Below are 23176 nucleotides of genomic sequence, written 5' to 3' on the forward strand. Positions count from 1 at the left end.
TTGATAGGAGGTGTATAAAATAAGCTTTGAAACACTTGGGGATCAAGCGCCATCAAAAGGCACCAACTGAAAAGTCTAACTGGTCCGGTCATTTTAGCCAAGCGATTAGTGCGGTCTGTGCCCGGGTTCGATCCCCGGGAGCCAGGAGACTTGCTACTCGCCTCTTGTGTTTCAACTTATCTAAGGTTGGGGAGGAAACCATACTTCCCTAATGCAACCAAGTCTCATTTTCTTTAACATTTGAACGTTTGTATTTATGTGACTGTGTTGTACGCTATATGATCCCAGCTCTGGATATGAAGTTAACACACCGAAAAAAGGCTCATAATCAGCGTTGACAATCACCGTCTTCAATGTGCACACCAAACGCATTAGACTCCATTTCTAATGTTCGGATCAATTGTCAAATTCATAAAGACGCCGCCTTAGATACCCCTGGTGTGTTGTGTACCGCAAAATTACACAGAACTGTGAGCAATACACAGCATACACCAGAGGCATGTGAGTAAATACCACATATGACCATCATTCCAGATTTCTTAGGTTATTGCTCAAGAACACAAAAATAACCATAAATCCAAGTACCATGTAATTTCATCGCACCCTGATTCCCTGCTTCAGATTTTGATTGAAAAAAAATCTACAAACAAATTCTGACTACATGTATGAAGAAATCAAATAAGTGTTGCCTAACCAAATGACTTCAAACATCCATTTCCTGCATTTTGAGATTTTTATTGTTTCAAGGCTCAAACCACACATAAGACCAGGAATTTCTTTCACAATAAAAGTTTACACACTCTGAAATACATTAAATTCAAAATAAAACTTAAGCGTTTTCAACACTTACAGATTAAATTTTGTACAATTCAGGATATCTGAAATCTTAAACATTTTTAGTCAACCATGACATCCATGTGTACACACAAATATGAGTACAAATATCTTCAAACATAATCATATAATCTGTAGCAATAGCAAGGAGAACACAAGACCATGTCAACCATATTCAAAGTCAGATAAATATCCTTTTCCCACACAATGTTGCCATGCATTAGATTAAATAGCCAGGTGAACATTCAACGTTTTAACCATTAAATGTACAATTCTAACAAAGACCTTAACTTGTCACAAAGGTATTCCTTCATGCCCAAAACAAGTCTTACAAGGGAATCCTTTTTTTGTCTGGGGGAATTGCTGACAGTAATACCTATTTCTTCAGCTGTTAAATGGGTTCAAATCAAATATGAAAGTGTTACATCTAAAAGATACCTAAAGGGCAGTATGTAGTGTTAGATATTGGTATTGCCGAAGTTTACACCTTTGACAGTTTCTGCCCACTGTTTCGCGTAGCCTAGCTTTGCAAACACCATAAAATATTGCCCTATCCTAATCTCATAAGTCTCCTAACTGTGCATAGTTCTCAATGACTTCTCAAAAACCCCTATTTTTCACCACAAACTGGACTAGGAACCATTTAACCTAAATTCCACTGTCAACACACCCCAATAACCCTCTTAGCAACATGTAGTTTTTAAATCACTCGACTACACGTAGATTTAGTCTGATAACTAGTGAACATCAAACTACACATTTCAAATCCTAACCCTTGACAGGCTTAGTTCTTGCCTGTGTACATGTGCCAGTTAGAAATTGTTGAGCCATAGCTGGCAGAGGGTTGGTCTGATATTTTTGACAGTATGATGCTATCTCAGCATATTTCTTACCTCACATGAAAGGGCATATTTTTCCTTACTTAAGTACATTAACTAGGGTGACTTCTACCCATCTCTCCATTATATTATGTACACCCTCAAAATGAGAAATTCATACTGTGCTCAAAAGTTTATCTATCATCAACATCTTTCACTCACTTATCTTTCTTGGGAACATTTTCGGTCACTTGTACAAGCTTATTGGTATGTGTGACATCACAAATTGCAATCAAATGGTCTAACTAGGAGTCTTGGGTCTGAACACGACTCAAGCAGGGATATCCCTATAAAAGTATAACTCAACTTAACATTTGAGCACCTGGTTCTAATTAGTTGCTAACTGGGAGACCCCGCTTCAATCCTGGGTCAGGACTGCTCGGTGGGGCAGAATACAAAAATCTACAGCCTGACTGGCAAGAAGTTTGCAAAAACCAAATTTGACACATCCAATGTATAATACTGACCTTAAGGACTGTAAAATCACAGACCAAGATTGTGGCAATATGTTTTTTAAGTCCTGCCTTTTCTCGTAAAAAAACTTAATTCACAACCCTTACTCATGACCCTTAAGAGTGATGAAATTATCTTTTGTAAGATTTAGTCCTGGAAAATGTAGCTAAAACAAATGGGATACAATGGTTTTTGTCAACCATACACAAGGAACAGTAGAAGAACTTATTTAAAAGCAATTGTCTTTCTGATATGTTTGCAAGCATACACACCCCTACCTCTGCTATAACTCTTTCTGACTCCATTTCAAAGCTTCTTCCAAACCTGCCAATACCCATTCCACGGCATATATAAATAATTGACATAGTCTTTCTTTATCAATAAATACCAGCAAGGAAATATACTTGTGTGGAAATGCAACAATCTTTGGTTTGGGCTTTGTTTCATAATTCTTCGAATAAAAAAAAATCATTTGAGGCAAAAATTGAGGTTTTCTTCTTTTCTTAACCTATACATTATATCAATTGCCATGAATTGATTAAACTCCAAAGATGTTATGCTTCATTTTCAATGTTTCAAACATTAAGGTATCAACTTTACTGAAAGACATCAACAGAAACATAATAGGTTATTTGAAATTCAGTCTGTCCTCAGTCACCTTTGACCTATGTATGGTCACATGACCAAAGTAGAGGGTCAGCCATCCTGAGTGCAGCCATAGCTATAGCCAAAGGTGTGGCAAGTGTCAGTGAGTTCAATTGAAAGTTAAAACTCCAACCATATACTGATATAATTTGCAATTCTTAAATCTCTAGCTAAGGCTTCATTCCAAAAAGCTGCTTCACAGTTTAAACTGCACATGCCCAGTGTGATGAATTGTGGGTAACATGTCAAAGTTGAAGGCCCCTGAGACATAAACAAAAATGGCCAGAGATGGTATCAAGCTTAATCTAGACAAGAAGTGTTTACAAGTTAGGGGCCTCCACCTTTGACCCCACGCATGAGTAGTTTGAACCGTGAACAGGCTTATAGCTAAAACACAGCGCAGTAACATCAAACAGTCTCATGCTGCTGGCGTTTTTCCTGCTTCCTCTGAGTCTGCTGTTTCATCCTCTGCTGGCGGCAGTTCCTTCAGAGACTTTCTGTACTTATATATCCTTGAGAGCTGGAAGAACCCCGTGGCAGCTACGAAAATGTTCACACTGAACAAGTTGTAGTTCACTGGGATGATTACCTGTGGGAGGGTAGAGGAAGAAAATCTTGATTGTGTATAATGAACATAATGACAAACAAACTTCACTTAAACTTTGAGTTAGTCATGTAATATAACTTATAAGCAAAATGACTACCAAGCATTTAGTCTGTATTCTTTTAGGGACGTCGCTATAGCTCAACTCATAACAGCTTCACAGTTGAGATCCTGGTTCAAATTACTGAAGGTGCTGTTGTGTTATTCCAGAAGACAGAAAAAGGGGGCGTTGTCAGCAGACAACTTGGAAAATAGTTCAAGGGACAGTGAACAAGTAGGGCATGGGCTCATCAAAGTACCAGGGTGGCTGTTTAGCATTGCCCAACCACAATATATACACCGTACACACAGTGTTCTCGCCAGGCCTTTTCAGCATAGGGGCCCCCTATGCTGTGATTTGGACCCCCTATGCTGTGGTCTGGACCCCTATGCTGTGTTTCAACCAGCATAGGGGTGTTTCTTTCTGGAAAGAACCTTGTGACCCTTCATAAATCTTATAAAAAGTTCATATTTGGCTTTAGAATGAGGCTGTAACAGAGGAAAAACTTTATTTTACCAAATTTATCCCTCAAAATGCAGGAATTAGTGTCTCATTGGGTTATGAATTCAAAAATTTTCCGGGGGAACAAGCCAGACTCCCTACTCTGTGGTAATTTCTTCGTAGCTTGCGCCGCCTAAAGTTGGCCTTCTGTACCTGACCCCTATGCTGTGAAAAAATTCTGGCGAGAACACTGACACATTTCTCAAAGTGTTCACATTTTCCCTGGACATGAAGTTCACCACCTAGAGTGGTCCATTCCATGGCCGTGGAAGTCACAAATTCAGTCTTTCACTCTCTGTCATTACCCTGTTGGAACAGTTGATTATAATCGTAAACAGTCACACTGACAGATAGTTACTGAGAAATTCACACCCAGTAAAAAGTGCAAGAGAAAATATCTAGATGGCCTACTGGACGGTAAATGTGGCATCAGAAAACGATATCGTGTTTGTTACCACACATCTGCTTGAAGATTACGCAATTCCTACCATAAAAAATCTTGTGTCTGTAATTTGTACAGCATATCCCATATGGACACAAAGTTGGACATAGCAACTCTGAGAAAAATATGAAAAGAAAAACAGAAACTGAAATAACTTAACTGCCTTCAGCAGAAACAGGTTACATGATCTGAGCTGGCAAAATTAAATTACTTCGTCGTGGGGGACATGTCTAAATACTGACTTGACCTCGGGGTGACCTTGTAGCTATGGAACAGAACATGCCCCTCCCCCTCTCTAAAACACGACAAAAAAGCCTTACAAACGAGTATCTAGACCAAATGCATCCCGTGGCAGCCAGCGCACTGGATTGGTACACGCTTAGCCTCTCCGGCGGCCGTACGACGTCGGCGATCCCGGCGATCACCAGCGCCCACTTGAAGGCAGGCGCCCAGAAAAAGATTGTCTTTGGCCCGGCGGGATGGTTCCAAACGGAGCGGATTCTCTGCGGAAGGAGCGCTTCCACCCGCTTGTCCAGCCTCATGATGAGGCCTCGAAGTCCTACCACACTCATCTGGGACGGATTAGGTTCGTCTTATGTCGCTAAGTCAAGTTAAATCGCGAAAAAAATGTCAGAAACTCTCGACATCCGTGTTCAGAACACAACGAAAATGGCGGTAAGTGTTCGTATTGAACTTTGACCAGATTAGTCAATTCCACCATAAGCAGAGAGGCGACGAAAAATAAATTTTTGTAGATAACTTTTAGTAAACCTAAACTGATGACCATAAAATATCACATCTTAAGTCTCAATATGAGCTTCATTCTTGCTCTGAGTCATAATTCTTAATTTGTTTATTTTCTGAAATAAAAAAAATAGCTTCTACCCTATTTCATTCAGTGGACTATTCCATATTACATCCGGTTGTCGATTCATGCTTCGCTCTGCCTGACTCAGTGACGAATCTTCTTGTTTCCTGCGTTTTTCCGGCAGAAGTTTTCCTCAGAATAACTTACCAAGATGTCGAACGTTCGTGTGGTCAACGAAGACGCCCAGTTCCAGGTCGAACTGACCAACGCCGGCACGAAACTTGTGGTGGTAGATTTCTATGCCGACTGGTGAGGACTGTGGGGAGGGGGGCATCATGATATGACGGAAACAAAGTCGTTTAGTCGTGACGTTGCATAATTTCTAGAATCACATCTTTTGCTGTTTTCACTGACACCATTACCGTGTTGGATTTTAGTGTCGTACATTTTGCCCTGTTTCTCATACAATGTGGATTTGAAAATACTTTCGATACGATTACTTGAAGAATAATTTACTCTTGCACAAAAGCATGTATGGGTCATAAATATTTGTATGCCCAGGATTATCTAATCTTCTGAGAGATTATGTCCTGATCTCCATCTTAAAGCTGAATTTTGTTTGATGCTAAATACCACTTATTCCCTCCTTTTTTAATTGAAGTTCATTTCCTTTCCAGTGGCATAAGCAAAGCTCAAAGGATACATATCCATGGTCACTTTGTCAAGTCAATGGTGTGAAATTACAACAAAATTAATACCCAGTTATTGATACATTGATGAAAGCTAGACATCTTGGTAAACAATATCAAAAGTCAAACAAATTTCTACCACTGGATTCGATACGGAGATCAATAACGTACGACCAGCGCACGACGAATGTGACTGCTATTGGACCAGGTCTGAGAATGTGTGTTTTACCTTATCTGTACAGGTGTGGGCCCTGCCAGAAGATCGCCCCATTCTTCAACCAGCTGAGCAGTCGCTATCCGACAGTTGTGTTTGTGAAGGTGAATGTGGACCAGTGCCAGGTCAGTCTGAAGAAGGCATTTTTGACACCCACACTCACACACATACACACAGTGATACACAAATACACACACACATACTCACAAATACACACACACAAAAAACAACACAACAGATATACAAACACACGCACACACACACACACACATACATGTACACACAAACACACGCACACACAAACATGCACACACATACACACACAAGCACACACCCTAATGAACATGATAAACATAGACAGGGTTTTTTCTAGAAAAATCAAACAAGAGGGAGCACACACAGGCGAATGAGTGAATTCTAGGTCTTTATGGAAGAATCGATCGCTGAGGGAAGGCTGTATGCTGGGGATTTAGCTAAAATCTGAATTTGACAAGGGGGTGCTGGGCTGAAACAAGAGGGCGCAGCGCCCCTCTTTCCCAATTTAGATGAACCCCTGATAGAAACATACACACATACAAAACTTCACATACACTTATATAGAAAACAAGACCTTCTTATTAATGAAGACGATAAATACATTTAGCCTAATATCAGTAATATTCCCTTTTCCAATGAACATCTGCAGCTAACGGCATCGTCCAATGGCGTGCGAGCGATGCCGACGTTCCTGTTCTTCCGTAACAAGACGAAGGTTGACCAGCTGCAGGGGGCTGACCAGAACAAGCTGGAGGAGAAGGTGAAGAAGTGGATGGGGGAGGAGGAGGAGGACGGGGAGGAGGGGTCAGGCGGGGTCGGAGTGCCTGGACAGGTCAGTTCTTCTTAAGATTTGAAGTTTGGTAAGATTTTCAAACTTATTTAAGGGAAGGATTGAACTTTTAAGAGGGTAGATTGGGGGTCCTTTATGTCTTATTCTATTAATTATAAGCTGACGAAAAAAGAGACTCATTATTACCTCCGTGATTGGGGGTATTCAGTGTGTGTGTGTCCATGACTCCATCTGTGTTTCTGCAGTTATTACCTTCACTGAGAAGGTTGTTTTGCACAGCGTTTGTGAGAGTGTCCTTCTGTGTACACGATAACTCGAGAATGTCTGTATATATTGGTAGATGGGTAGGTCTTCTTGAGACCTCGAAATGATTAGATTTTGGGCCCCTTTGCAACTTGCTATGCATGGGACTGGAACAGAACTTCCGCTCTTGATATTTCATGTTCTGAACATGCTATGGTCATGATTTTTGAGATGTAGATCTTGGGAGGGAGAGTAAGTCATGTACGTTTGGGACCCCTAGTTTCCATATGATATGCACAATTGATGAACTACAATTAAACAAGACATACGAGATGTTCTAAGTATTTCACAGACTCAAACTCTTGTTGTTATTTGAGTCTTGAAGCATCTGTCTATGATTCCTTTATCCCCAGATGAACTTGAACTCCATGATCATGAAGTCTGGCTGTGAGTGTCTGAACGACAGCGATGACCACCCCTTCAGCCACTGCCTGGACAAGGGTGGACAGTACCTGGAGTCTGACTGTGACGAACAGCTCATCATGACTGTTTCCTTCAACCAGCCTGTCAGACTCCACTCTCTCAAGATCCAGGGGCCTGATAACGGTACGTATGTGTGGCTAATTATCGATAATTGTATGGGTCCATCTCGGTGTGAGTGCGCATGCTGCCTGACACCTATCATTCTTGTTGTAGCTGTGTGTCTGTATCTGAGTATAGCTGGTATAACACACCAGTAGCATAACACACCATCTTCTTTTATGATCACTGTCTTTTAGTGCTTTTATTTTCTAACTTTCAAACTTTCTGTCTCCTTTTGTACCCAAACTAGGCCAGGCAGCAAAAACAGTGAAGATCTTTATCAACCAGCCCGCCACACCAGACTTCGATGCAGCAGAGAGGAACGACGCTGTTCAACAGTTCGAGTGAGTGAAACGGAATCACTTTTTCAAAGCAAGATGATATTAATGCAAGCAACATTGTTTGAATTCAATGATATTTGGGAAAGTGTGATGGAACTATGGTTCCGCATTTTTAAAAATGCTACTGCTAGCAAAAGTTGAAGTAGACATGATACCACAGTATAATGTTTAAGAGAGCAGTAGACAATGGTTTCTATGACTATAGAAATCAGTACACAATTTTACCATGTACACTTGAGACATCATTGTTTCAAAATCAAAAGCAACAATTCAAATTGCTTTGATGTACCGGAGTATGCATAATTGTTAACACTTTTTATGTCTGTTTTCTTCTTACTTCAGTTTCATTTGCCAGACTTAAGATTTGTCATGCTCTATTTGTGTAGGTTAACAGCAGAGGATGTGAAGGAAGACGCAATCATCAACCTCCGATATGTGAAGTTCCAGAACATACAAAATGTCACTGTAAGTCAGTAATCATTTTCTCAGTGATGGAACTTCGAAGTTACATCTATGCCATTCCATACATGTAGAGTTAGAATTTCTCCCTTTCCAAAGTAGTGATAATTTGATTCACATCCATTTATTTCAGGTTGATAGTACATTAAGATGTTCAAGACACCTGTTTCGTTTTTCCATGACCCACAGATATTTGTTAAAGACAACCAGGGAGATGAGGAGACCACAGTAGTCAACTACCTAGGCTTCATTGGAACACCCGTAACAGCTACCAACATGACCGAGTTCAAAAGGGTTGGTATCTGTTAATGTTTGGTTTAATCAGTGCACTGCCTAGTATTATCACACTAGTTCTGTTTTGAGATTAAATGAAGTTATTATCTTATAGGTTTGTGTACAAAGGACTTTAACTTTGTTATCCAGTGAATGTACCAACCTGATGAAACTATCACAGAGATGTACATATACTGATATAGATTGTCAAGAGACCACATACTGCATCACAGTAGATTATGACAAGAAATTGTATTCATTTTTCTTTTTTCCTTTTTCCAGGTTGCAGGCAAGAAGGGGGAGAGCCATTGACATCATTGGGATAGACATGTTCAATTTCACAGAAGTTTGAGAAAATGTAGCTGTTTCACATATACAACTGTATAGTACAAATTTCAGGGGAATTCTGGTACATTAGTGGTCCAGTGACATTACCTGCTATGGCTATTCTTAGGTATTTTGAAACTCCAAAAATGCAAATAAAAGGGTTAAAATGTCAACAACAATTTGGTTTTTTGGGAATTGATACAGTTAACAACAAAATTATTTATACTCCTCATGACTTTTCACTCATGTTGTTATGTGAAAAGTTTTGCTCTTCTTTAAACTACTGGTGCAAGCTAGAAACATTGTTAGATAACATGGTTCAGAGGTACTTTCCTCATGCTTTTACAAAAGATGCCATGTCCAGCATTATATAATCATACCCTCCTTGTCTAAATTTAGTTATAGTTTTGTAAATGAGATTAAACCACAGTTTACAAATAAGTGAGTTTTTAATGATCTAAAAGCCCTGTACTACATTTCATTTTTGAGGAAACAAATTTACGATGGGCGGGTGTGAATAAATTTGGGGTATGAATGATTTTGTTGTTAATGGTATATAAAACATTACACTCCTATCAGAGGTTTGCATGAAATAAATATGAAAATCAAGTATCAAGTCAAGTATCAAGTCAACAAAAATAAGTACCAATTTGAAAATTGATGTGGCATAAGATGATTTTGGTGTCAGGTCTTTATGGGTATAAACATATCTGCTATAGATCATTCAAGATCTTTACAACTTTACCCATATTTATGTTGATAATACGTTAACATTGATGTATTTATGGGTGAAGAGTTCTCTGCAAAACTACAGGTCACTTTGAACATTATACATGATAGTTTTATATCAATGTATTTGTGTTTATTTTTCTCTTGTTTACAAAACTGCCACACTGCAAAGTCCTGTCTGGCTAGTTATTATCACCATAAATATTTAAAAGCTACTTCATCTCTTAAAATATAATCCCTGTAGCTCTATTTTGTCAAATAGGAATGTTTTGTTATTTTCGTTGCCTCCAGTCTTAATCATAGTATCCCAGGGTTTTGGGTATGAAAAAGCAGATTGTGACAATGCTCTGCTTAACCATGTTATTCCCAAGGTACTCCATCTTTTGTCACCACGTTTTTATCGGTTACGAGGTTAGGAAGCAAATAAAACATTAAAAACTCATCAAACATATTGTTGTGTCATCTCATGATATGCAAAAAACTCTTCAGTTTTGCACATCTGATGGCATGATGGCATTGGGAAAGGCCTTAAGGGACTATCAATATAGAGTGTCAAAATATGTTCATTGTTATAGAATGTAGACATCACATTGTACTATGTTTAGGTAGGTTGTTACACTTATTGAGCACTTTGAAAAGTCATTAGGAATGGACCTGTGATTTAAATGAAAAGGAAATAAATGATACAACTACTTTTTATCGTTGTAGATATTAGCTTACAGACTTGATTAACGGAACATACTTTTTTTTGCTGGAAATGTTTCCTTGGTCTTCACACAGTACAGCTAATGATATAAAGAGAATGGGTAGCTACTACATGTATTGCCCCCCCACCCACACACATACATATGCATTACCATAACTTTATTGCTTGAAAATTGTGTAAGATTTAACGATACAAGTGTGTTTTGAGTCTATAATATATATATTAGGTACTTCTATATTCTGAATTTAAGACAGCCTTTTCCATAACAAGAGAGATGAATTTTGTACGACTATCCCAACAGTAATTTGCGATCGTAATGTGGTCGTACAGCTTAGTCGCCTGTTTGTGACCATGCAGCCTGGAGTATTTGTATGACCGAAGTCGGGCCACGCTTAGAGTTGGGCATACCACAGTTTACCATAGCAACCAAGTATGGCAAACATGTTATAGAGGAATATTGTCTATGGTATATCTAAAGATTGAAAACACTGGACATAAAGTTACAAATGTAACCGTTCCATTGCTGGCCAATTTCAGGTAAATTTTCTGTGATGACGCTTATCTTGAATACACTAGATAAGCTGGATAGACGTTACATAAAATCATTCATACCTCTGAAACAACAATCAATGATATATATTTGTCGTGAGGTTTTAGATTTGTCAATTTTTGGTCGTTCCAGTGGCATGGTTGCCATCAGCTGATTTTAAGGCTTCCACCAAAATCTATTTTAACCAATTGCAACCATTCGCCATAGTGCAACGTCGTAATCTCAAAACATATCTGTACCTTCGACTGTTTTCAACTTGTTTTGCATATCTTTTCATCCTTATTTGGTTCTTTAAGAGCCTTTTGCCAGGTGTCCACTAACAAACTGACTGTACCTATTGTATCTGAAAAAAACTCCTCGCAAAAGTACTTGAAAAATAAGCAAATACTTAAAAAATAAGCAAATCAGTTAAAAAATCACAGAAGTCGATGATTAACCTGCGTAGAGTGACGTACCCTGGCCGGGTCATCCCGTGTCACACCCCTGCACGGTCCGATCACATGCTCTCTTTTCTACAACCTATGGCCGCCATCTTGTTCGGGTAAAATTTCCTGCCAAGTGCGCAAAACTACACCACGAAAAGTGCAATAACGGTGGGTTTGTTCTCTTGTTTAGCATAAGGTTTTGAAATAGCACCGAAAGGCTTTTGTTTGTCAATTGTTTCGCCAGCGCTTCGCAAATTTGCACCGCTTTCTAGTTGTTTGACTTTAAGGAATGCTACGGTCAACAATCTAGGACAATGTAACAGACGGAATATGTATCAAAATGTCCATAATAGCAGGTGCATTGTTGCAAAGTAAAGTGTTTACCAAAAATTACACGAGCTAAAGAACCATCTAAAGGATACAGTAAATTCCGGTCCCTTGTAGATTTTGTTACATTACACAAGAGACAAACTATGTCAATACTGATATCTTCCGATCTTATGCGATTACATCTTTCCGTTATGGATGCATACAGTAGAGTGGTCTGTCATAACTTCTGTCACTGACAGATGATTTAGTCTTAAACATTTTGAAAACGCTGTTTTGAATCAAGTATGCGCGCTTTATAGTTTTATTGCTGTTATAGAGGCCACGTGACCTTTAAATCGTCCACTCCAAATGATTAGTTACCTCTTAGCGTGCTTACGTTTACCCAACTATTACTTCGTCCTGAACCAAAGAACGGCAAAAGTTCTTGCATTGTGAAGTAAAAAAAATCCAAATCCCACCGCTGCCACTAGTGTAAAAAACGTGTCTATTCCCCCGCTGTCTGTTCAACTGAAAACAGGACAGACCCGATTGATGATGTCTCTGCTTTTTTTTATTCATAACCATGAACGTTTGTGAGGTAACTATGACCATGTAGAGAAGGCAAGACATTTGATAGTTGACCGGATCCTGTTGACCACTAAAACATATTGCTGCCGTAGGATTGATCCTATTAGATTTCATAAAAACTACGAACGCCGCCATTTTGTTGCCCGAGTCCGGTGGACCGAGGTCCAAAGTTTGTGTTTGTCGTACCATTTGGTCCCCCGCCGTGACTGGTTATCGATAAGGGCATTTATATAACCGATGACCTTCACAATTGTTATCGGCTGCCTAAGAAACGATTTTTTTAAACCATTGTCGTTGATATTGAAATTGAATGCTTAGTAGTTATGTACGTCATCGACGATTTTAGATGGTCGGATTACCATAGCTGAGTTTTGATTTAAACACGACTTACTCGCTAACTCATACTCTTGCAAGTGGTGCGCAGAGCCAACATAACTTTCAAATTGTGAAAATGATCTTCATCTTTACGATATCTGCCAGACATCGCCCCAATGCGCCCTCACATTGCATCATCTTAGGTTGCGTGGATGATGCAGTTGTTTCTGTAAGTTTAGGTCCATGTCTTGTTGGTGCAACCCCTACACCGGCCTCTTTTTCATAAGTGTCCTCATTCTACCCATCAATTGCTTGTTGAATAAAACACGTCACTCACTCGGTAGTTTATGAGGTGGTTATAGGGACTGACCATACCTTATGTTTCGTATACACCAACGGGCGGATCATGAACACTGTATACATACAACGTTAGATTAATACACAACGCATGGCAAATCAATCTAACAAGCCATGCCATTGATACGAGTACAGATCTAGAGGTGCAACGACATCTCGAAATATCGGGGTTGGAGATATACCAGCTGCAACATACTAAGTGGAATATATTTGAAAAAAAATGTATCCACATGGCACATGCAGGTCTAATGATCAAACGTTTACTTTCAGTACAATATCAGATTGTTACACCTCTTCCAGATAGCAGTGATAGCTTTAGGAACCTCTCATTGGGTGTACATGTCACAATGTCAAATTCCTACACGTTCGCATCTCATTATTGGTAGTATAATCACTACAACCCTGACCCTTTCACATACGTGTAGCTTTTCTCTGTCAAGTGTTAAAAGTTCATTTAATTTGTCGCCCAGAGAATGTGCTTGCTGTATTGACTCATTGATACTTATCCGAGGGAGGCGTAAACCTTTGTTCAGGCTGAGGGATTGTGTTGTCAGCAAACAGTATTGCTACATGCGTGAATAGTTTCATCAGGTTGGTAGATCACTGGTAAACAAGGCTGTTTAGACAGAACCAATGTTTTTCACCTGCCGACGTTTATTTTTTGTGACTGCCTGCCACCTTTCCTCGGGTCAATAATGACTGGTTCTACTTCGAACTGCAGCTAGGTGTCGCTGCTGTGGGACGGATGCGGTCCCAAACGAGTTTGTGTCCCCTCATGATTCGTAGATTTTACCAGTAGATATTGCCATGAGAAAGATGGCTTGCGACCTCCCGAAATGTCAGAAAACAAAGAAACTAAATGTTGTATGTAAAGAATTTTCCATTATTGCTACATTGCGAGATGGGATTTAGGGATTTAGTAGGATGACTCTTTGCTCATTACATGACAAAAGTGGAGGTCAAAGAGCTAACATTTGCTAGCAAACGGAAAACTTTCGTACCCAACGCTTCCAAGAATATCCTGAATATTAGTGCTACAATTCGGGTAAAAGTAGCTAGAGTGCGGCATTGCTACATTATAACTTGCGTTAATCATTTACTATTTGTACTTCTGGAACCTTGCGACGACGTACTTGTATAAGTTGCCAATTGTATAACATACATTTGTATATATCATATGCAACATTTTTAGTTGCCCGTCTCATAAAATTGCTTCAAATGTCAGTAACCAACATTTCCAAAAAGAGTTCAAGGATCTCATACCTCAGTTAGATATACAGATTTTCCCGTAAGTCTTGTTTAGTTCTAATTCATTGATTATGCAAATACATTTTTGATTGACAGTATATGTGTCCATTGATTGCTTTCTGTCACTCTACGGTGAAAGTATCATATGGAAAGTATGTAACCGTGAAAATACAGACAAGCAGAAAGACCAAAAACAACATATTAGTATCGTCTTCCATTGGAATGTCTGCCAGCTGTCAGATAAGATAGATAAATAGCTACTTCTACCAACTTTGAGCTCCATTTCCTGTTACTTCGCAATTATACCCTTCACTTCATGCCACTTTCATGTCACAGGTACACAAGATGAGAAGAACGTTTCTCTTCCTCGCGGCTGCTGTCCAGTGCGCGTGCGTACTTGGCCAGTTGCAGGGATGGCCGGACGCTAACATCTGTTCCCCCGGCCCCAACACTACTGTGCCCCTCCCCACCATACCCAGCAACTTCGAGACCAGAATAGAGATCACCATAGAAGCTGTGGACGGGCAACCCAAGAAGACAATAGAGGTAAGACTTTTTTTTTCTTTAGAGTTGATAGAGATAATGAAATAACGAAAAAGAACAATACATTCTCATTCAGAAATGTATTTTCTTAAACATCAAGATAAATCGGGTCCACGTATGAAAATGTGTATATAACAATATGATGAGGTTGATAAATGGCTTATTATATGTACCCCTTTACTTTACTTTTACTTTGATACTGTCAGCCTTCTGGCATGATTTTGCAAAGAGATATTTATTTCTTGATACTATAATTATTTTGGCCCAGGATATGTAGTAGGTCTATTAATCAAGTAGGAAGCTTTTTTTTTACATTCGCAAAACAACTAAAAGCATGGCAGCACCAATATTAGTATGTTGAATGTTAACTATCATCTATCGATGCCTATAGTTGATGACCTTTTACACCTGACCTTTTAAAAGTCACGAACTTTAACATCTGACTTTATCTTATGATGACCTTTCACATCTGACCTTCAGATGTGGGAGTTTTTCGACTCTACGAACAACCGTGGCCTGATTGGCATAATGGCGAGCGGTAACTATGGTTACCAGATCTACAACTACCGAACGAACGAGATCTACGACATCCAGGGTACGAGAACTTACCTTGGACCATACTATCATTACAGGGCTGGCGACAGCAAATACCCGTCTTGTTTTACCATTGTTGTGAATTACTGCTATATGTCAAAATTGACTTATGAGAATTCTGTTTGTGATCGAGTTTGGTAATCTATTGTAGATTGCACTTTCTACATCTTTTGATAGTGTCTTAAAGATATGAAGACATAAGTTTTTTCTCCTTTCTTGACCAGGTGTGGCCTGTGTGCAGCAGCAGACTGTCAATGGACAGACGGTCACCATGCCGGGGCCGTGTATGAGTAAGTCTATTTTTTTCTTTTGTTTGTTGCTTTCGAAATGTTTGCTTCTGTGTCAGTTTCTGTCTGAATACAGTAGAGTAGCAGGAAGTGAAAAGAAAATGGTGTAACCGCAGACTGACAGGAAGTAGAGGTCAAATTTGAGGTCAGAATGCCCCCCCCCCCCACAGGATAGGTCAGAGGACCCAGAGATGTCTCAGAATAGGTTATCTTATTTCCCGTCTTCGATTTCCGGCTATATGTTTGCATGGTGCCATATGAGAGCCAGTAGGAAAATGTATCACACAGAATCAGCAAGAAATTTATCATCGGTGAATAGAAAAAAAGATTTACAAAACTAGAAACATATCACCGAGGTATGAGATCTTCGAATTGTTAGCATTGTTACCTCAAAGGGTTTTCAGGATTTACAATGGAGCTTTGAAGAAAGCAGATAGAATCAGTATGATGATGATAACTTTAATTTTTGTGGGCTCTATGGCCTTTTTTGTTTATCTATTTATTTGTTTATTTATCTATTGTTTGCTTGCTCATCCCCCAGACACGGTGTGTGTGACTGAGTCCATGAGTGACGGGAACACCTTCCTGGTGGGACACAAGCTGGAGAACGGCACGCTCCACATGTTCTCTACTGCGCAGGCGCTCTGGTTCGACGCCAGTCGGTAAGGGCATATGACGTCATGAGCACATCCGCCGCCATATTGGTGTCCTTATTTGCATTTTATTTTTTCAGTGAATTGTAGCTAAAGCTTCTACCGCAAGGATATCATTTGCAATAAGTTTTCCCTCAAAAAAAGCAATGTCAAACGCGTCCTTCGTTTGTGCGTAATACATCAAAGAAATAACGTTTTGTGTAACTGAAGTTCTTGATTGTATTTCAGACTACCCATCACGTATGTGGGAGAAGACGTAGTCCGCGGGATTCCCGTACAACACTGGCGCCAGTGTAACTTCATCAACAAGTGGTCATCTACCTTCACGTAAGCACACAACAACGTGTTAACAACATTCGACAAAATAGCAGAGCAGAGTTGTTTGTTTTGTTTGATTGTTTTAGATTGAAATAGAAATGTGTCTTATCCCTAGTCGCACATGTGCACAGAGTAGGCACATTTTATGAGGTTCAGCTTCCATGAAGCTAAAGTTTTTTTGGCAGTCGCTATTTCTGACCGTTACACAGAGAAGCCTTGAGTGTCAGAAAACAACTTGTGTTGTCATATAAAGTAAAATATGCTAGTCATCTTTTTAGCAGAATGTCTATACGTAGAGAATGGTGACCAGGAAATCAAAACAAAGGGTAGAAAACATCTGTAAACAGCACATTTCTTTCATTTTAACGGCAGGGTGGATTACTACTGGAGTAAGCCAGTCGCCTGGGTATCTGCCAGCGGTCCAGCAGCGCCCTCTGTCCCCGTGCGTGTTGTAGTGCAGGGCAGTGGGTGCAGCCCCACCGCAGCCACCTGTTCTCGTCGCCGTGCCTTCAGAAGGCAGTACGAGTTCACCTTCTTCAGACCTGCTCTGACCGTCGACGGAAAGATATTCCAGGTAAACTTTAATCGTTATCTATTCTGAAATAAAGTGGATGACTTTGTTCTTTTTTTTTATTGATGTAAATCAACTATTATAATATTTTCAGTAGCACCCAAACTATTCCGAGCCCCCCAAAAAATATTTGCATAAAAAACTATTAGAATTATTTCGGGCCGGACGGAGGACGGTACAAACTTCCAAGTACCTTTGACGCATTACTGTGCTCACGTGTCCAAATAGATTACGTCCGAAATGGGTTACGTCTTTGAGTCGGCTGAAAATTCAATTATTCTAAATTATTCATTTGTATTGATTCTACCATGATTTGATTTTAGCTTCAATATCTCTAGGAAAGGAATTACATTGTACTTATTTCTTTTCCTCCTGTTCCAGCCGCCAGAGAACGTGCTGTGTCTGAATGAGAAGCTGTCCCTGTCTCTCCCTCCCCTGCCCGACCGGTACGCCGTCAGGACAGAGTACCTCACCAACATCCCCAGCGCAGGGGGGTATCAGACCGTCATCGCCTACTATGATGTAAGTTTGGGTGTCCAATTTTCCCATGATTACATGCAGATATCAATCTAATGTGACTTATACTTATACAAGGACTAAGGCCAGGAGAACAATACATCTTAGAACGTAATATTCTTAGATACAGAGCAACAAGTCAGTTACTGAAGATTAAACAGTCGCTTGCTACTAGTGCAATGAGAACCTTAGGAAAAGAATGAAACATTCATGTACTTGTCAGCTGCATGACCTGGTAGTGGTACCCCTACCATTTCTTTATGACTTTGAACTTGCATATTTTCACATTTTTTTTCATCATTTGCTGCATATTTAATAGAATTAGGATTAAAACACAGAGGAAAATTGTTCCTTTCAGACGTGGTACGACTACGGCTACAAACTGTCCCGGATGGACTTCCTCGTCAACTTTGAGATCCCGGTTCGAACCATCCAGGACTTCAACACAGGTCAGAAAACTAATATTCTTTTTGTCAACGCCTTAAGGATAGAGCCAAATAAGAATCATATTGTATAGTACAAAAATATTCCATTCAGTTTTCAACGGTCAGTTTTTGCTTCAAACAACAATTGATAGGACCTTGCTGTCCATGACAATGTACGTTTGTTGATATCCAGGTATTGAGTACCAGATTCTCCCCACCACCGGAAACTGCAGTGTGACACCCATCTCCAACCAGACCTGGGACACCATCTTCACCGACCCAAACCACGTGCGCATGCGCAACCCATTCGAGTGGTTCATGACTGACAAGTACCCACCCTTCTACCAGGGCAAGGTTGGTTCAGCTGTCTTCTAAAAATAAAGCATCAAATGGGATATCTCTAAGCATCTTTACAAAGCCCCTGTCACGCCTTCGACCTTACCACGACTTTGCTCCGGGCCACTCACCAACCGTCTGCGCTGGGTTGACAATAATCTGGAATCCATCATATTCTAGCTCTTTATGGCCCCCACGATCGCATCCAAGCAGAATATTACTTTTACATGTTTGTTTGATTGAACAAAAGTAATGGTTGGCAAGTACACAGTACCTATGAAGCTGATGTGTATCGCTGGGTTCGGGTTACACAAATAGGTAATTACAGAGAAGGAAACTGCACCTTAAAACCTGTCTCCACTAGTTAATTTGTTGAATGTATGTGATGTTGATGTTTTATGTTGACCTCTGTTGCAGCAAATGACCCGAGGCATGCGCACTGACGTGTGGCTGGCAGCCCGCGCAGATTGGCCCCCGAGTAACCCTCAGCAGAGCGAGTTCACTTACTACTACTCCTCGGTTAGTCAGCTTATTAAAACTCTTGCCCCGTTTGATGGAATCATCATTGAAGTTTTGTTGTTCCAGCTTTCTCTTTAACACTCTGCCTACTGCTTGACTTAACAACCATCTTAGCACAATGAAGGTTAATGTCTGCTGTTGCAACATATAGGTCTGGAAACGCCTGATCGCTGAATTAGCTGCCAGAGAATATTGTATGTAACGTTGTCATATCGTTTTCCTCCAGGCGGAATATCAGCACTACATGGGTTCCCTGGAGGAGAGACGAGTTCCCATCAAGCTGCAGATCAGGGTCAATGTACGTATGAGTGGTTTAGTAAAATCTATGAATAAATGAAATGAAATGAAATCTACAAGCAGATGTTGGCCTGGAGGATCGTAACGTTTCCTAGCTGTTCTAACAATCATTCAAACTTTAAGAGCAACACCCAAACATGTTCTTGTGAGAACTGTATCTTGGGTCCAATTATTCATTTGATAGGCCAAACTTTTAGGGAATCAGCTGCATTTATAAAGAAAGTAAAGAGTCATGTTCATGATGATTAAGTTATGTAAAGATCTAAATCCAATATGTAAAATCTGCTTGTATGATATTATAGTATATATATACAGAGTCTTGTCCAGTACATCTTCTATTTCCTTATAAATACAAGTAGTTTTCTATCTCTTTTGTTTCTTTATTGAAATATCTTTATGCACCCCCAGCCCATCAACTCCGCGTCTGCAGACAAGGCGAACATCTTCACCTGGAACTACTTCAAGTTCGTGGAGGAGCACCCCTACCTGTGGGTGTTCGACACCACGCAGTGTTTCCCCGAGGAGAACAAAGTCAACATCATGTTCACCGTACCAGGTTTGTTGGATTGTTTGGCCAAGTTGAAGTTGTAGGACTGATTTCAATTTTGTCCTACAACTTTCATGATTGATCAGTATACAAATGTTAAATTCTTGATAATTCAGACCAAATTATTTCAGTGATTTTTTGCCCATTGAGGGCAACTGCAAGAAAATTATGTCCATTTTTAATCACGGTTCTCTTAAAAATGCAGACATATACCTACACTGATTGTTGGTGTCACGGGCATCTGCATGGTCAAGTCATGGTGCTTGTTATAGCAAAGTTTTACCATCGTTTCTTCTCTCTTGCCAGCCGACTACAAGGCTGCGTTCCAGCTGAGTGAAACCCTGGCCCGTGACGTGTTCCTGTACGAGCTGGCTCGGGTTATGACGGTCTCTCCTCTCCGCATCCAGAATATCGGGGTACAAAATGTCTTAATCTTCTCATTATAACGTTTTCATAGTGCATTTTTTATGATAGCAGAAGAAATCAAAGCAATCAGAGATGGCAGACTTCACTCCCTTCACCCAACGTTAGAAACACACATAGACAGGCAGACGGACACACACACTGAGAGACACACTAGAACACGACGTCACACCCTTAGAGTGGAGTAGTGGTAGAATAATGGCAAATATCAGAAAGTATAAGCAATCATACAATAGTAAGCAATCAGCACGAATGTTGCTGTTAAAACTGGCACCTGACATAATTCGTTTATAATCTAGCATTATGCATGTTTTTAACCCTTATCTATAGATGTAACCATATATGTATCGCCATATTCACAGTTCCGCTACACAAGCACAAGTGACGTCACCGTTCGGTTCACGTTGCTGGGCGTTCCCCCCGTCACTGGCAACGTCGCCGTCGTCAAACCGCAGACGTCATTGGACGTGGCCAGGACCCTGCTGAAGAACGCCATCGACACCAACAGCTTCCGGGTCACCATCCAGCTGCAGAATGTGGTACGTCATCCTTTCTAACCAATGGGTATTCTTGAATCTGAAATACCACGACCTGATTGGTTAGAAATTGGTCGACCAGGTCATTCTTTTATAACCAATGGCCGTGCTTGAAGACGCAATACTACGGCCTGATTGGTTACTTGTAGGCCAATGACACGGCTCTCTTGGAGCACAGACCATGCTTATACGATTAAATATAGGATTGGTCAGAATGGACCATCGATGTCGTCCTTATAAAACCAAGGTTTGTGCTTGAATTTGAACTGCCTTGGCTCCAGACTCTCTGGCTGATCAGAAACTAGCTATTCGCTGATCACGAGCAGTATTGTTACAGATGTATTCATATTGATGACTATTACTGATATATCACATAATCAGCTATATGTTCCGGATATTGAATGTCGTCATTTCCGTTTCCCAGCTGACCGTGGTTGTGCCTGCCTCCCCGGGCACCATCGTGGAAAACGCTCAATTTGATGACCAGTCATCTACCATGACAGGCTTCTCCGGCGGTAAGAATGGTTCTCTTCTTTATCAACATCTATTTCAGTAGATAAAGAAGACATAGCTTCAACTACGGTTGTGTGTAAATCAACCAATTAGCCTTTACGACAGAATATAAGCTTATACCGCTCTCGATATCTTTCAATGGGCCATAATTTACATGGTTAACTATGCGTTTAGTCGACTATAAGCTTTGCTATTGTTTCCCGTATGTGCCATGGATGGCTTGCCCACTGGGCTGCTGATTGTGACCATCTCCCTGGGCCTTGGCGTGATGTTCCTGCTGTAGCTGTAGGAGGTTTTCATGACTCCAGCTGCAGTAGAATGGCGAAAAAATGTTTCTGTTCTTTGTAGGTCTGCTGATCGTGACTATCTCCCTTACCCGATGTTCCTGCTGCAGCTGTAGGATGTTTCAGCAGCAGTACACTGACGTAAACTGTTTTTGTTTCCCGAAGTTGCCATGGCTGGTTTGGCCATCGGGCTGCTGATCGTGACCATCGCCCTGGGTCTCGGTGTGATGTTCCTGCTGCAACTGTAGTATGAGTCTATGACTACAGCATCAGCACAATGATGTAAACTGTTTTTGCTTCCCGTAGGTGCCATGGCTGGCTTAGCCATCGGTCTGCTGATCCTGACCATCGCCCTAGGTCTCGGCGTGATGTTCATGCTGCAGCGCGGGTTCGACGGTGCCGCCAAGGCTCCCGCCGTGGCGCGCAGCGGGGGAGGAAACACCGCGCCTACCGAGGAGAAGGTGGCAGGCGGGCTGCCCACACAGATGGAAACCATCGAGGTTCCCACAGATGATACCAGTGCATAGGTTGTGTATATTTGTAGTAGGAAACAAAAAAAAAATGTACTTAAGAAATGATACAAACAATTGACAGATAGGTAAATAGCAATTAAATGGATGTTCGTTTCCAATTTTTTCTACAGGTTCACGAAAGTTAAGATTAATAGAATGGTTAAAGTAAGTGCTTTCTTGTATCCTTGCCCTTCCAAATAAAACTGTAATTGTTGAAAATTCAAATATTTCAACAGTCAAAGCAAATTAAATGAATGACAAAATGAGTAGGTCAATTATAAAATATGTATATGTTGTAGTATGATGCAAAATTTGTGAAATATATATGGAAAACACATAAACGTGAGTCAACATGATAAGTAAACTAAGTTTTATACAAGCTTCACGTGCCAAACAATTCCAGTATCTGTCATGCGGTGTAGCAGTGTACAGGGCCTGACAATTAAATCTTTCTTTAATTAAGAAATGGAATAGATTTCGAGTACAATGGTCAAGTCTATGTCCCAAGTGAACTGAGAAAAATATTTTAGTTTAGGTCTGAATGAGTATTTGATTTTGTTATATTGTACTAAAACTCACTCCCTGGCTGATAAATAACAAGTTTATAAAACAGTCAGTCTACCTAGTCCCTAATACCTATGATACCTAGTGTAGGCATATGTAATGGACGCGTGGCAAGAATTATTTGATTAAGTTTATTAGTAGCTCCTTAAAATGTTTTCAACATCTATCACTCTTGCCCTTTGTTATATTTTTCTTCAGAAAATGTAAATCAAGCAACACTCTGCTCCTCTATCTTACAAAACACAGTCCACCTTCAAGTTAATGACTGAAGAAACCATAAATGTATTTGGAAAGTATTTGGAAAGTTAATTGTTGCATGTAAAAGTTTTCCATCAGTGACAATAAACTACAA

General features: G+C 40.2%; 3 protein-coding genes across 4 annotated transcripts; 2 read left to right on the top strand and 1 right to left on the bottom strand.

The window, feature by feature from the left end:
* Positions 1 to 2060: 2060 nt before the first annotated feature.
* On the bottom strand, positions 2061 to 5101 carry LOC136426059 (mitochondrial pyruvate carrier 2-like). The gene is made up of 2 exons (XM_066414991.1): positions 4718 to 5101; positions 2061 to 3399 (listed from the first exon to the last, which is right to left on the bottom strand). Exons 1-2 carry the CDS (start codon positions 4967 to 4969, stop codon positions 3229 to 3231), a joined length of 423 nt encoding a protein of 140 aa, XP_066271088.1. The 5' UTR covers positions 4970 to 5101; the 3' UTR covers positions 2061 to 3228.
* A 189-nt stretch (positions 5102 to 5290) lies between these two features.
* LOC136426057 (thioredoxin-like protein 1) lies at positions 5291 to 10585 on the top strand. Its single transcript, XM_066414990.1, has 8 exons — positions 5291 to 5514; positions 6137 to 6233; positions 6794 to 6976; positions 7591 to 7783; positions 8010 to 8103; positions 8487 to 8565; positions 8749 to 8853; positions 9115 to 10585. The coding sequence occupies exons 1-8, from the start codon at positions 5417 to 5419 to the stop codon at positions 9142 to 9144; spliced, it is 879 nt and encodes a 292-aa protein (XP_066271087.1). The 5' UTR covers positions 5291 to 5416; the 3' UTR covers positions 9145 to 10585.
* A 1037-nt stretch (positions 10586 to 11622) lies between these two features.
* On the top strand, positions 11623 to 22314 carry LOC136425276 (uncharacterized). Of its 2 annotated transcripts, none has more exons than XM_066414107.1 (17): positions 11623 to 11737; positions 14723 to 14932; positions 15410 to 15524; positions 15748 to 15813; positions 16352 to 16472; positions 16692 to 16790; positions 17154 to 17355; positions 17734 to 17874; positions 18227 to 18317; positions 18487 to 18647; positions 19047 to 19148; positions 19375 to 19446; positions 19854 to 20001; positions 20299 to 20408; positions 20778 to 20954; positions 21376 to 21466; positions 22055 to 22314. In XM_066414107.1, the coding sequence occupies exons 2-17, from the start codon at positions 14732 to 14734 to the stop codon at positions 22273 to 22275; spliced, it is 2118 nt and encodes a 705-aa protein (XP_066270204.1). In that variant the 5' UTR covers positions 11623 to 11737; positions 14723 to 14731; the 3' UTR covers positions 22276 to 22314. The 2 variants fall into 2 exon arrangements, with proteins under 2 accessions (XP_066270204.1, XP_066270205.1); XM_066414108.1 differs by lacking the exon at positions 22055 to 22314 and adding an exon at positions 21914 to 22011.
* Positions 22315 to 23176: the final 862 nt, after the last annotated feature.

This window comes from Branchiostoma lanceolatum, chromosome 19, assembly GCF_035083965.1.
Source record: "Branchiostoma lanceolatum isolate klBraLanc5 chromosome 19, klBraLanc5.hap2, whole genome shotgun sequence".
NCBI lineage: Eukaryota > Metazoa > Chordata > Leptocardii > Amphioxiformes > Branchiostomatidae > Branchiostoma > Branchiostoma lanceolatum.

Bases quoted from the DNA above. Each gene is read 5' to 3' on its own strand.
- LOC136425276 (XM_066414107.1), top strand. From the start codon at position 14,732: ATGAGAAGAACGTTTCTCTTCCTCGCGGCTGCTGTCCAGTGCGCGTGC. The intron at 16,791-17,153 runs GTAAGCACACAA...TTTTAACGGCAG, and splicing joins AAGTGGTCATCTACCTTCAC to GGTGGATTACTACTGGAGTA. The intron at 20,409-20,777 runs GTACAAAATGTC...CCATATTCACAG, and splicing joins TCCGCATCCAGAATATCGGG to TTCCGCTACACAAGCACAAG.
- LOC136426057 (XM_066414990.1), top strand. From the start codon at position 5,417: ATGTCGAACGTTCGTGTGGTCAACGAAGACGCCCAGTTCCAGGTCGAA. The intron at 5,515-6,136 runs GTGAGGACTGTG...TTATCTGTACAG, and splicing joins GTAGATTTCTATGCCGACTG to GTGTGGGCCCTGCCAGAAGA. The intron at 6,977-7,590 runs GTCAGTTCTTCT...CTTTATCCCCAG, and splicing joins GGGTCGGAGTGCCTGGACAG to ATGAACTTGAACTCCATGAT.
- LOC136426059 (XM_066414991.1), bottom strand. From the start codon at position 4,969: ATGAGTGTGGTAGGACTTCGAGGCCTCATCATGAGGCTGGACAAGCGG. The intron at 3,400-4,717 runs GTAAGGCTTTTT...ACCCTCCCACAG, and splicing joins TTTGGTCTAGATACTCGTTT to GTAATCATCCCAGTGAACTA.